Here is a 13,736-nt window from a genome sequence, read left to right as displayed (position 1 = left end):
GTCTGATCTGTCAAATGCTGTGGAAATGCCTACCCAGCTGCATCGTTTTCTAGTTGGACTGCTAACTGGAAACCCTCAGAATGAAAAGCCATCAGAGAGAGTGTCAAATCTAATCCAGTCATTTGGTCAAGACCTAATAGATGCTGTCACATGCGGTCAGCATAAGCCTCCCAAGCATGAGCTCCTTCCTTATGCTGTCAAAACATTAACTGGAAACACAGAGATAATCAGGATACTTAACAAGTCTGCCCACGGGATGTCATATACTCAGCTTGAGGAAAACGACACCGCTTTGTGTCTACAAAAGCTGACATCAGGTCTGGACGAAAGAGTGTCACTTCCCGCCTCCATTAAGCCACACGTCTTCACAAACCTCGCCTGGGACAACATAGACAGAATTGAGGAGACCTTGTCAGGGAAAGGAACATCCCACCGTGTCAACGGAATCGTTGTACAGCCTAGACTCTTCGGTCCTGACCCACCGCCCAAAGATCTACCACGCATTGACAAAAGGAAACAGAGGACTTTGAGCACACAACATCAACCCCAACTTGACGTATATGTCGCTGGCCCTCGTGTATGACCACATCCTCTCAAAACCAAGGATGACTATGCTGGTGAAGCCAACAAAGCTGCGAGAAATGCAGAGCAGAAAAACATGCTATGGATCCTTGCTAGGCAAGTCAATTCAAAGGTCCAAAAGGTGCCTAGTTGGACCGGATTTAATATCCAAACAAGGGATCAAGTTCAAGTAACACCAGATGTCGTAGAGTATCTCCCGACAATAAATGCTCCAGCAACAGAATTAACAACAGTTTTTGAGATCCTTAACCAGTCAGAGGAAATCAGGAAGAAACTTGATCTATCATCAACTGTCGTTGTCATGGATCAAGCACTTTACGCAAAAGCAGCGGAAATTGCATGGAAGCAAGACCAGTTTTCGAACATTGTTTTGCGAATTGGAACATTTCACACGATTTGCGTTGCATTGGCTGTCCTGGGGAAACTATTTGGAGATAGCGGTTTGAAGGACATCTTCATTGAATCATAGATAGTTGCCGAGGGCTCCATAAGTGGTGTTATTGATGGAAAGCATTACAACTGTGGCGTGCGGGCACACAAGTACCTGTATGAAGCACTGATGAGGTTAGCATGGACTGAGTTCATGAGAAGGCTTGAGAGCAGCGATCCCAATCATCGCATCACAGTGGCGTCTTTTCTTGAGCAGGTGGATACACTGGCTAATAATTTTAAGGAAGAGAGCTTAGACCAGCTGCTTCAATGCCCAGTCCTGCCTCAAGTGATGACTATGCGGAGAGAGTTCCTGAATCATATTCGTCAAAGTAACGGTGAACTTTCAGCATTCTGGATGTCATATGTGGATATGGTAGAGGGAATAGTTCTTGGCTTGTTGCGAGCATCTCGTGAAGGTGACTGGGATTTACATCTCCATTCCGTACGAATGATGATCCCTTGGTGTTTCGCCTATGACAAGGTGAACTATTCACTATACCTGACTCCTTACTTTGCTCAGATGACAAATCTCGGTGACAAAAATCCTGAAGTACAGAAGGCATTCAAAGAAGGCAGTTTTTCCGTTCAGTTAGCCAGCAGCAATCCCTTTGGGAGGATTCCAGTTGACCAGACAACTGAGGTCACAGTTAACAAAGATACCCAGAATCCTGGTGGAACCACACGCTTTAGCTTAAAACCTGCAACTGTTCAGCGCTACTACCTCACAGCAGAATACCGAAGTGCATTTCTCGGGCAGTTAAGAAACATGGTACAAGGATCCAACTCGGAAACGCAGCATACAGAGCTTCAGTCATCAAGAAGAAAGAGAGATGAGCTGGCGGTTTCTTCCATAGTTGACCTCATCCAAGGCTGGGTTAATCCATTTTCCGAGAGCCAAGAACCGATTAGCATTTCAACTACAAAGAAAGCCCCCAGAGAGATTGCCACAGACCTGAAAACAGCACACGCAGTTGGTGAAAGATGTTGAGAGAGAATGGAGAACACTCCTCAAATCAGACAATTCCATGACCCTCTGAAGACCAACAAACTTAAGACATTCAGCGACATGAACAAGAAGAAACAGGTGCAAACCAACGACCGATCGATTATTTTGAAAGCAGACAGGTCCTTGTTTCGAAGAATCATAGTTATTGCACAAGAACGAAGCTTGCAGATAGATACCATCCTTTTACACCCTCTTGGACCACTTCCCTGGGCCTTGTCAACTCCAGATGGCCTTCTGAGAAAGACCAACAAGGCCTCCCTGGCATCACTGTTACAGAAAAATGTTCATTTCTCTGAGGAAGTCCCTGTAAATTCTGCTGCAGTTATTGATAGCATGTCTCTGGTGCAAAGGCTAAAGGGAGATCAACTGACGTTTGGTGATGTCACTATCACTGTCCTGTCTATGGCAATAAAAGAAGGGGTGTGGTGTAACAGAATAGACGTCGTATTTGACACCTACAAGGAGTTATCCATTAAGAACAGTGAGCGGCAACTGCGAGGTGAAGAGCCAGGACACCAGCTTGTTAACATTACTAGCACACAGATAGTTAGGCAGTGGAGGAATTTCCTGACAAGAGTGAGCAATAAGACGAGTCTTACCTTCATCGTCAATGAGTGGAGAAAGGAAGCATGCAGACAGAAGTTGGAGGAGAAACCGTTGTATGCCAATGCTGGTGATACATACTACAGAATCACCGCGAAAGGTAGTGAGGTTCCAGCACTGAGGTCTCAACAGGAAGAGGCAGATGGACGACTACTGCTCCACGCTTCCCATGCAGCTAATGAGGGCTTCAACTCTGTTCTTGTCTGTTCGGAGGACACTGATGTATTTATCATGTCCTTGGCATTTAGCAATGAGATAGGAGCTTCCCTGTTCATGAAATCTGGAACTCGTACACGGACAAAGGTTATTGACATAACAAAAGTTGCTGCCTCACTTGGTCCAGAAGTGTGCAAAGGTGTTCTGGGAATGCATGCATTCACTGGGTGTGATACTGTGAGCGCATTTGCAGGAAAGGGAAAGGCACCAGCATTGAAGCTATTAAAGAAGAACACAAGGAGCCGAGAAGCGTTAACAGAGCTGGGAAAAGAGTGGGGCCTATCTCCTGAATTAACAGATAAATAAGAGGAACTTACTTGTCTTCTTTACTCTAGTAACACGGTCACCACAAAGTCAGTGAGCTGAGGTACCAGCTGTTTTGTTCAGGAAGTGGGGAGATAGAAAGCCACCAGCTTCCTCCTTGCAGAGATTGTCTTGTGAAACATGCAAAGAGAGCAAATTATCACGTTGCCATATGGAAACGGTGTTTAGAGGAAGACCCACAAGTTCCGACTCCTGTTGGACAGGGATGGAAGATTGAGCATGAAGATGGTGTTGCCAAGTTAGTTGTTGACTGGATGGACGTAAAAGCAGCACCAGAGGCCATACTTGAGCTGTTAGCGTGTAACGGCACTAAATGATGCGTCGCCCCTAAATGTGTCTGTGTCACAAATGGCCTAAGATGCACTGATATGTGCAGGCTTGCTGAATGTGAGAACCAAGGTTCTGTTCAAGAGATCTAGAGTGCCGATGATGATGATGGAGTGAGCAGTGATGAGGAATGTTAAACTGATCGCTTAAGAAGTTTCTGTGAATTCTCACAAGTACTTTCTATGTATGCTTTCTATGTATGCCAACTGGTAAATATAGAAATTAGGTCACGCGACTCATTTACTTAATGATATTCTTAGCTATGCCCACGTTAAAGAACATCAGAAAGAACGTCAGAAACATTAAAAAGAGCAGGTTGAATTAAAGTGGATTGGAGTGCCTCGTAGTAGAGTCTAACAATTGTCTGTCATGTAAAAATGCCATTTTAGAGGCCCTGGTCACGTGTCCAGTGATGTAAACGACGTGATAAACAACACAAAAATACAAAAATGATATTTGTAAAGCAATGATACTGTTGAGTAAGTGTTTTGCAGATTTTGATGGACATTTAAAGCTAATGAACACACATATATATGTCAAACCAACTTCAGCCTCGTTTCCATGCCAAAGTTGTGCTCTGGTCATGTGACTAATGAAATGAACCATTCGTAATTAAAAAATGTATGTGTGAAACAATGGTACTGTTGTGTATGTGCTCTGTTCATTTTGGTGGACATCTGAAGCTACTAAGCACAAAACAAGCTTCAGCCTCGTTCCCATGCCTGAGCCACACTTTAAAGAGCACTGTTATCCACTAGCTACCATAGAATCATTGCTATCGTGCTTTTCCCTACTATTTATGGTCTAATCTACTAGAAAACCACCATAAACTTTATTCACCCCAGATGATACCAACCAGCCCTACTGGCTCACGGACTATAGTCTATTCAAGTTCTTGAAGTCAAACTCTGGAACGCTCCTTTGAATTTGTGCAAGAAGAGCACCATTTGCTCTTTCAACGATAACTCTGCTCTTAAAAAATATTTTAAGCTTAGTAATTCTTAGCTTATGACTGTGCATGTTTTTAACTAGAAATTCAATTCATGTACACATCTTTTTTTCTTTGTCATATTTTAGAATTTTCGTTTTTAGATGTATTTTAAGCGGTGAACTACTAGTGTAGAGGGACACTTGTTCATCAAGGATTCTGTTGTGTCACCCTCTTAAAACTTGTTGCTTACTTACTTTGACGTAAGTTTATTTGCTTCACAACATAGTGAAGTGAAATTGTCTTCTCAGGAATCTTTGACACCTGTTCTACTTAAATGTTTCACTACATCTACCCAGTTCCAGCCTCTTTCTCTTTCTCCTTTGTAGTTTGTTCTTTCTGCAAGTCGTCGCTTTTGGTTTTTTGTCAATATTTCCTTTTTCTCTTTCTTCTTTTGCTGAGAATTTACTTCTTGGTCAGGTATTTGTTCCTCTTTAATCTCCTGTCAGCAGGAAATAAATCTCAATACAAACAGCACTCTAACTCAGTCAAAATGTAACTCCTCCTCAGAAAATAGAATCCTGCAATTGCTCACTGATTGCAGGGAATGACAATATGACTATACAAACAAAATAAATGAATGAATAAAAAGAATGAACACCAGAACAGAAATAACTACACAGTGACAACTGGAATTACAATTGTTCCAGATGGAACAATTCAGTTCAGTTCATTATTCAAAATTCATTTCCCCCTAACCCCTAACAATAAATTATATTACAAAGACAAAGCAAAACATAACTTCATCTTGTTTGTGTAGTTACCTCTATATAAAACCCGGCGTGCCCGATAATGAAAACCAATGATCAATATAATCAAGTCCAATCAATATAATCCATAACAATTAATCGATTAATATCGGAAATCAATGAAAGTCGATGATCAAGAGGGCCAAGTATCAATTTTTATTGATTTTTATTGATTGTTATTGGTTTTTCTTCCTTTATTTCAATTGCCACAAGAAACAAAATGGACAAGAGATTTGCTTTGTTCATGATGAAAGGAAAGCAATTCAAAGGAAAGTTTTACACCCGCTTTCAGTATTACGTGCATAGCTACTATCACTCAACATGCCATCTTTCGACATGCTATGTAACCTGGCCTACGTCAAAATGTAAGCACAAGTGGCTTCTTTACGGTTGAACTTGATTTTTAGTCATGAAAGATTGATTTATTTGATATCAAACTAAGGCTAGAAGCATCAAGAAAACATTCTGTGAGGGATAAATGCTTTGAATGTTTACATATTTCGAATATTAACTGAGCAGTAGCGGCCCAATTCTACTGGAAGTCACTACTGAGAGCCGTTCGACTACACTAAAATTGTTTGAATTATCCTGTAAGTTGGGAGTCCACAATCTTCTTCATTCATTTGAGGTCAGTAATTATCATATACTTGACATTTGCTCCACTAATAACCAGCAAAATTGCTAGTTTCACAGGTAAACAATATTTCAGCCATTTACACAGCATGTCAAAAGATAGAATGTGGAGAGATGGTCGAAAGATGTCACCTATGCACGTAACACTGAAAGCGGGTATAATTGTTCAAGCCCATTTTTGTTTGACTTAATTGCTTTCTTGACCATCTAATTTGCATTTTTAAACTCTGTTAACGATGGTAGCATCACTAATTAATGTATCATGAAAATGATTTTACATCTACCTCATTCTTTCATGAATGTGAAAATGTTACCATTAACTCTCTAAAGCCCTTTTTAGTATCTTAAACGTTTGACTAGATCCAAAAACCTCGCTTCCATGTTGAGACCTAATTAGTATACAGGGTTACATCGTCACATCATGTAATGATTGATAGATGGGTGATGGATGGTTGTCATATACAAACAGGATTGTCATGCAATAAGTCACACATGACAGATTTTTTCAAACAACTTCAGGCAAAATTTAATGCTTTTTTTTCAAAAATGTACATAAAGGGACATCTGGGGTCCTGATGACCCGCAACACTGAAAAACTATATACATATGCAACAAGGGAAATAAACTATGTACAAACTATATCTGATATCAGACGCATGTTCTACTGTGGTGCTTGACTCCCGAAAGCAGTCCAACAGTTCTTGAAACAGTGGAACATGGAGATTTTCTTTTTCTTCTTTACACGACTTTTCAATTTGCCCGTCAGGATTCTGATGCTACAGCAGCGTCTATCTAGGCCATTTATGGTCTAAAAACTAATGGGAACCATGTCACTCTGTATGTCAAACAAAATGAAAACCCGAGTCTGAATTAAAATGGTACGGATTGGTTATCACCCGACGTAACTATTTAGATTTGTGTTTTTCCTAGGTAGCAGGAGAGAAACAAAAACAGAATCACACTTACTTCGTCTTGGATTTGGATCTTAGCAAAATGTAGTTATTTTATTAAGACTGTAACATCAATTCAATGTAATTCTAAAGTGAGTTCCCTTACCAATCTAACAGTAAAAACTGGTATTCACAAAAGGATAGATAATAGGACTATGGTGTGCATTGTTTAAAATTTCTTTGATTGATGTAAAATGTTTCTCTCAAGGGAACGGACAAGATGCATTCTAAAATGTTGTTGAACACACACTCTTTACTGCTTTCATTGATTCGACCTTTCGTGCACGCTACAACTGCTTTGGTATCCCTGAAGTAACAACTGGTATTCACAAATGGTGCATCCATTAAATGTTACTGTAGAGATAACCAGACATTTCCCTTTTTAGTGCAGAGTGCACTATTGAGATGGTTTTGGGGGCTGCCTGCCGCTAAGGTACTAAGGCGCTATGGCGCTATAGTGCTAAGGTGTAAACTTTAATGTTTGTCAAATTGACTAATTTCAATTAATTAATTAGTCTAGAGGCAAGGAAGTGGTGGGGTGGGGTGGGAAAGGTACATGTGTACTCTACGTAAAACATGTTCCATCTGCGCCAGTTGGGTGTGAACATCGCAAAGCTATATGTTTGTTTCAGGTAACCCCTTACTCTCCTTGTCGTTGCATTCTCTTTAGAACAAAACCAATTTGCTCTAAACGCATGCCCAGGTTAGTTAGCATTTGTGGCTTCTATATTAGGTGGAGGATACATTGCATACGGAATCACATACAAATGTTGAGAGGTTTTCCTTATGGTAGAACTCAACAAGTAAGATGCATGCATTAGTGTTATACACTATGTTTCCACGCAGTATGTTATATGTCATGTCATGTGACCGAGGACAGCAGTTATATTTCAGATAGCACCACTTGTCCCTTTTCATTACAAAAGTGAAACGTTACTGTGGCTGCGTAGCTTTATGAATTACACACAGGTCGGTTCAACAAATATCATCTGCTGTTTTCAATCTACAATTGTGTGTTTGTTAGGGTTCAAATGTATTGCTTCTCATTAGCGGCTTGTTTATTTCTTGCCTTAATTGCGTCTGCAAGAGAGACCAAAAAGTTCCCAAGTTGGTGGCTTTAATACTCTGCAATTTGTAGATTTGTGAAAAAAGAAACCAGGAAAGTGCTCAAACATTGCTGCAGACTCCATGGCACCTAATGATAGTGCAAATTAGCTTAATCAGTCTTTGAGGAGACTTGTTCATATCAGTCAAGGAGCACTGTTTATACCTTCAATACTTTTTGTTGAAACGCTTCTCAGCAATCAATATTGTTGTGTATTAATTTTGAATTGTTTTCAGTTGTTAACAACAAAGGTGGCAACAGAAAAAAGAAAGTGGCATTTCGTGACTATCTGATAATTGAATTGGTTCCTGTTCATCCGTGATAAGAAAATTTACGTTTTGAGAAAAAACAAAATTGTTTCCCTTCCATTTCTTTGTCAGATATTTAACTTTCTTTCATTTATCCCCAAAAAACAAGTTCATCTTCCGTGTGTTTTGGAGAAAAAAAGGGTTTCATGTTACATACCTTTGTTAGGAAAACAATAGTATCAAGTTACAAAGTTGGTGTGAAGAGCTAAATTGTCATGTTTGTTCAACGCATTATTGAATTTAAAATGAACGAAAATCATCATAAAACACCAGAGTAAAAGCTGTCATGACAAACAGTAATTGTAGGTAATTTTTGGACCTTGAATGAAAATACATCCTTGAAACGTACACACTGCTAAGGGGCAAAGCCCCAGCAGACTACCAAGGTAGATACAAACCGGAAGTGAACCGAGCAGTGTTGAGTACTTATGGGACTACCGTGCCAGAGCTATCAATTGCACTCTGCACTATTTGAGATTGCCTCACTAGTGTTAATCGGGTCTTTTGTTGTTATCCCAGTTAGTTTTATATCCCTGGTATGTATTATCAGTTTTAATCTATGTCCGCTTAATTTGCGCGTGCTCTCACACAAGGTATTCATCTCCAACTGGTCTGTTATAAAGCCACCTTAAAAGCCACATTAATAACCAAATTTGAAATATTTGCTTGAGCTACTAATTATAATATTATAATATTATCATCGATTATATTGATTAAATCGACTGCCTTCCAATGATCGATTTTCATGGATTGGGCACGCAGGGTATAGATATAGATAAACTAAATCAACATAAGCTTACTTGCGCCTGTTGATCTTGCATAAGCTCTTCCTCGTGTTCCTTGGCCCAGTCAAATATTGAATAAGTCATAGCAGTGCCAAGACACATTTCACATTGTTCTACTACCCGGAGTCGGATGCTTTCTTTCACTTTAGAGTTGATGTGCTTGTTGTAAAATGCATCTAAATTAATAACTGGAAGCGAAGTTGGATAATTTGGGGGCCAGGAGATTTCCAGTAAGAATGATTTGTAATGGCCGTCTTCGCCGAACTTGTATTGAAAGGTCGTGGCGTTGACCTCTTTGAACCTTTCATCCGCTTCGTAAATAGAACGCAGAACTTCTCTTTCATCCTCTTGATCCTCGCTATAACTCATTTTGAACGATCTTTTGATCTAAAACAAACAGAAGGAAAGACCCTGGCCCATGCTACAAAACATTTTACAATACACTCCAAGGTTAACTTTCTGCACTGGAGGCTAGGCCGGCTGGAAGGGTCACTGGAAGGCGGACGACAAGGCCGACTGGAAGGCTGACGAATAGGTGGAAGTGGACTTGAAGACTTGAAGAGGACCGACCAAGAGGACCAGGACGACTGGAATGGCGTAAAATTTTGTCGTCCACGGTACGCTAGACCAGCGGTTATAACTGCCTTAGTACCTTATGTAGACCGACACACTTATGTACTCACCGTAAATCCTCGAATTAGCGCCCGGGGTGCTTATTTCAAATTTAGGAGAAGACGTGGGGCGCTTATTCGAGGGGGGCGCTTATTCGAGGGGAGGGGGGACGCTTATTTAATTTTTCCCAAATCGTGGCCTGACATGATCATTTTTTTTATACATCATCTGCGCGTAAACACCAACATAAGCTGTTTATTTACATAAGAAGCTGATCCTAAAGTTTAAATCGCGGCACCGTTAGTACTTAACGTGTTCAACGTGTTCACTAAACGTGTTCACAAACTGAAACAATGTTCAAATCTTATACTACATGACGAAAACTATACATCCTTTGTTGTCTCATTACTCGTCCACAAAATTGGGGGAGGGGAGGGGATGCTTATTCGAGGGGGGGGGCGCCTATTTTAAATTTCGGCCGCTAGGAGGGACGCTTATTCGAGGTGGGGGGGGGGGCGCCAATTTGAGGATTTACAGTATGTATTATGTATCCCCTCTCGATTTTGCGTTCACGTAGTGTAACGCAATGCTTTGTACCCAGTCGCTATTTACGTGTTTTTTGGGGAGAGAAGATCGGATCACATGATCGGACACTAGGAGTTTCAATGTGAAAGTGGATGCTGGCGTCAGAGCTTGAAGGAAATACTGATAATACGATTTGAAATAAACGGTATAATAGGGGTTGGTGTAACTTTTTAAAAGAGAATTACGATTTTTGCAACTAGTTTCGTTTTAAAGGGCTTTTGTGAAACAACAACGGAGTCCCCAAAAGTTTTTCTTGAGTTAAGAAAAGAACGTAACAAATGCCAGAACTTGGTTTAAGAGACCCAGGAAAACCTTTAGTAGATGTATTTCCACAAGTGTTCTTTTTAAGAATTAGCCTTTATGCTTAAACATTACCGGTAAAAGTGAAAATGAGACGTTTTAATTGCATGAATTTGTGAATTTACATATTAGAAACACAAAAACCTTTTAAAAAGGTTCCAACATTGCTTCACATGCCTGATTGAACGACGATTCCATCGACTTTGACAATGCACGCGTGATTGACAAGGGAAATTTCCGTGTTAGAAAAACTTTGGATTCCTGGCACACAGCAATTACGAACCATGCTGACAATAATGCGAAACAATTACCAAGACAATATTCAATTTTATTTTGAACTTCACATTAGCATTTTTACTCGGACACAAGCATTTTTATTGTTTTTATTATAATTTTCTTTTTTTTCTTCACACTTTTCTTAGTATATATTTTAACGTTCGCGCTTTCTATCTATTACTCTTTAAAGACTACAGACTGGTAGTCGAAAGCTCGTTTTAAACAAATTTTTAACCAGAGATCGTTTTTCTATTTTTCCAAAGGAAGCATTTTTGCCTAACACTTCACTGCTGCTGAATGCACTGGAAAAAAAAATCATCTCCATGAAGTAGGACTTAATCGATATCTTGGCACCTCCATTCGCGAATATGAATCGGCAAAAATTACTCACATAATAGAGCAGCCAAACACATAAAAATCTCTTGTCTTCCTCGAGAGTCATCACTAAACCGTTCATGACCTTGATGAATACTTCCACAAACAATTAATCGCCTCGTTTATCGTGTCCTTGATTTCTAGCAGAGCGGGACGGCTGTACACAGCTATTACTCGAAATCGATCGATATTTCCACGTGCATTCACAAGCACCCCGGAATGCCCGGATATAAAAAACGCAATTGACTGCGCATGTCTCCGATCTTACATCCGACAAACTTTGGCTTTTTCTCGCTATTGTAAAGAATAGGCTGCTGTCTCGCTAGGGCTCGCCAGCAACTAGGGTGTATTGAGGCGCGCAAGGTTTCATGGGAAGGATCGAAGGAAAAATTAAACAATTTTTCAAAAGGAAACAACATTTTCATTTTACAAAACATGTTTCGACATTCCTATGTCGTCTTCAGTTGCAAATGTTCGACGGTTGTACGTTTGAATTTTCACTGTATACATGATTACGTTATAGAATTACGCCATAAAATTTACGTTAACAGTAAAACAATAGAGTTTATGTTCGCGTTCGCGCGCATAAATATGTTTGGACCCTACTCAGACTCATTTTAGCCCGAGCCACTAGGCGAGGGTTAAAATGAGCTCTCAGAAGGGCCCAAACATATTTATGACCAAGAACATAAACTCTATCACCATCATGATTATCACTTTGGAAAACAATGAGAAATTAAAAACTCAGAAAATGACAACAAAACAGTCTGAACAATCACGCGAGCGTTTACAAGTTGAATGACTTTTATTTTCCTTCAATGAAAAAACACAATACATCAAGCGAACCTGGCTAGAAATTACAAAATCTTGCCATTTTCGGAGTTTTCAAAAATTGTAGAAGACATGAAAGGAAAGTTCGATAAAGCTTATTTCTAAGTATTGAAATTAATTGTACAATATTGCTTAACTTTCAGCGGGCGAAAATACACTTTAGCCCGCCAAATTCTCCATGTTAGCCCGCGGCAAAATGCGCCAAAATGCCCGACAAAGTGATAATATATAGATTTAGCCAAGCCTAAAAGCGGAGCTCCTGGGCCGGGTTGTTCAAAGCCCGATTAAGATTAACCCAGGTTAAGCAAGAACTTTGTTTTTTAACATGCGTTTTATTGCCATGTTTATCACCGCAGTTTGCGTGTTATTTCTCATTAAGCAAGAACTTTGATTTGAATTTTGTAACTTTGCAGTGAGGTTTTCTGTATATTGTTTGGCCCTCTGTTTTGATCGAGTTTGGATAATCTCAAAATACACACACACAAAAAAAAAACAAGCAATAGACTGCAAGGCTGATACTACGTGAAAAACGTTTCGAGACACCAACATGACAAGAACCGATTAAGTAGGATTGCAACAGTGGACAGCTGTTTCGCCCTTCTTGGGGCTCGTCAGCACTGTGTAGCGCACAGGCGACCCAAGCTCTCAATGTTATCCTTTTCTTTTTCCTTTTTATGCGATCGTTCAGGCTAACGTGACATATGGCATGTACTATTACATAACGACTGAATTTGACCACGCGAAACATGACGCTCGCCTTGCAGCATATGGAGGTGTTGTGTTACAATGGTTTGAATTTATAAAGGTTTGTATGGGAATGCAACGGCTTTGCTTGAAAAGCTAATTATTCTTATGTTTTGTGAATAAAATCTACTTACCCTGTTGCTGTGTTGTATTCTTTGTTGTTTGCCAGCTCCTCGGGCCGATCTAACGCGATTTCGGCGAGTTATCGTTCTGTGGGTTTCCACTACTACTTCTCGGGGAGGAACGTAGACCGGACTCGAGAAAGCGGCGGAAATCGAGCTTACGAAAACAGCGCGTGAAAAAATAAAAAAAGCGCGGCGAGAGGAAGCGAAAGAACGCCTGTGGGCTGATTGGTCTATTTTCACAGATTTTGTCAACACTCGAGCATTACTGACGTAAATGAGACATGTGATATGGCGGCGGTCATAGACCTTTCAACGAGTGATAAACAACACGCTCTCCGATCGATGAATGGAAAAGCCGGTGGCATCTCCACGATCATAGTAGTTTGTTTAGTTCTCCAGGCCATAATCAAAGACCAAGTTGAACAGTTGAACAAACTCGGAGTTGCAAGAACGGCAATAGGTATTGACGAAAAAGCCGTAAAGAACCGGAAAGTGCGAGATTGTGTGTAAATACAGTTCGTGACATCTGTACATTTGCCGGTCTGTTTTCGGTATATCAACCTTTCGCTTTGCAGAGTTTGACACCTCTGTGATTTGCCAGCGTGTTTATACTTTGTTAAGGCTCATTTCTATTGCAAGATATGTTTTGAAGTCTTTAAGTATTGGCTTTCGAGGGACAAAGTTTGAAATATTCCGCGAACATGTTTCAAAATAAGGTTGGTAACTGAAAACCACAAGCCAGCGGTCTTGTTACGGTTGCCTGTAGGCGGTCTATAAGTAGGCGGAAGGATGCCCACGGGCGTTTTTTCGCTTCCTCTCACCGCATTTTTTTTTCGCGCGCTGATTTTCGCACTACGCTCCAACTAAGTGAACGCCTGGA

General features: G+C 40.3%; 1 protein-coding gene and 1 pseudogene across 1 annotated transcript; one reads left to right on the top strand and one right to left on the bottom strand.

Moving 5' to 3' along the window:
• The first annotated feature begins 1,140 nt into the window (after window positions 1–1,140).
• On the top strand, window positions 1,141–4,065 carry LOC145491937 (uncharacterized; annotated as a pseudogene).
• Window positions 4,066–4,200: 135 nt separating this feature from the next.
• Window positions 4,201–9,705, bottom strand: LOC145491938 (RWD domain-containing protein 4-like). The gene is made up of 2 exons (XM_081471237.1): window positions 9,024–9,705; window positions 4,201–4,920 (listed from the first exon to the last, which is right to left on the bottom strand). The coding sequence occupies exons 1-2, from the start codon at window positions 9,375–9,377 to the stop codon at window positions 4,726–4,728; spliced, it is 549 nt and encodes a 182-aa protein (XP_081327363.1). The 5' UTR covers window positions 9,378–9,705; the 3' UTR covers window positions 4,201–4,725.
• Window positions 9,706–13,736: the final 4,031 nt, after the last annotated feature.

Source organism: Orbicella franksi, chromosome 7 (assembly GCF_964199315.1).
Source record: "Orbicella franksi chromosome 7, jaOrbFran1.1, whole genome shotgun sequence".
Classification (NCBI taxonomy): domain Eukaryota; kingdom Metazoa; phylum Cnidaria; class Anthozoa; order Scleractinia; family Merulinidae; genus Orbicella; species Orbicella franksi.
Note: the sequence above shows the minus strand (reverse complement) of the source record. Positions and strands in the feature narration are given on the sequence as shown.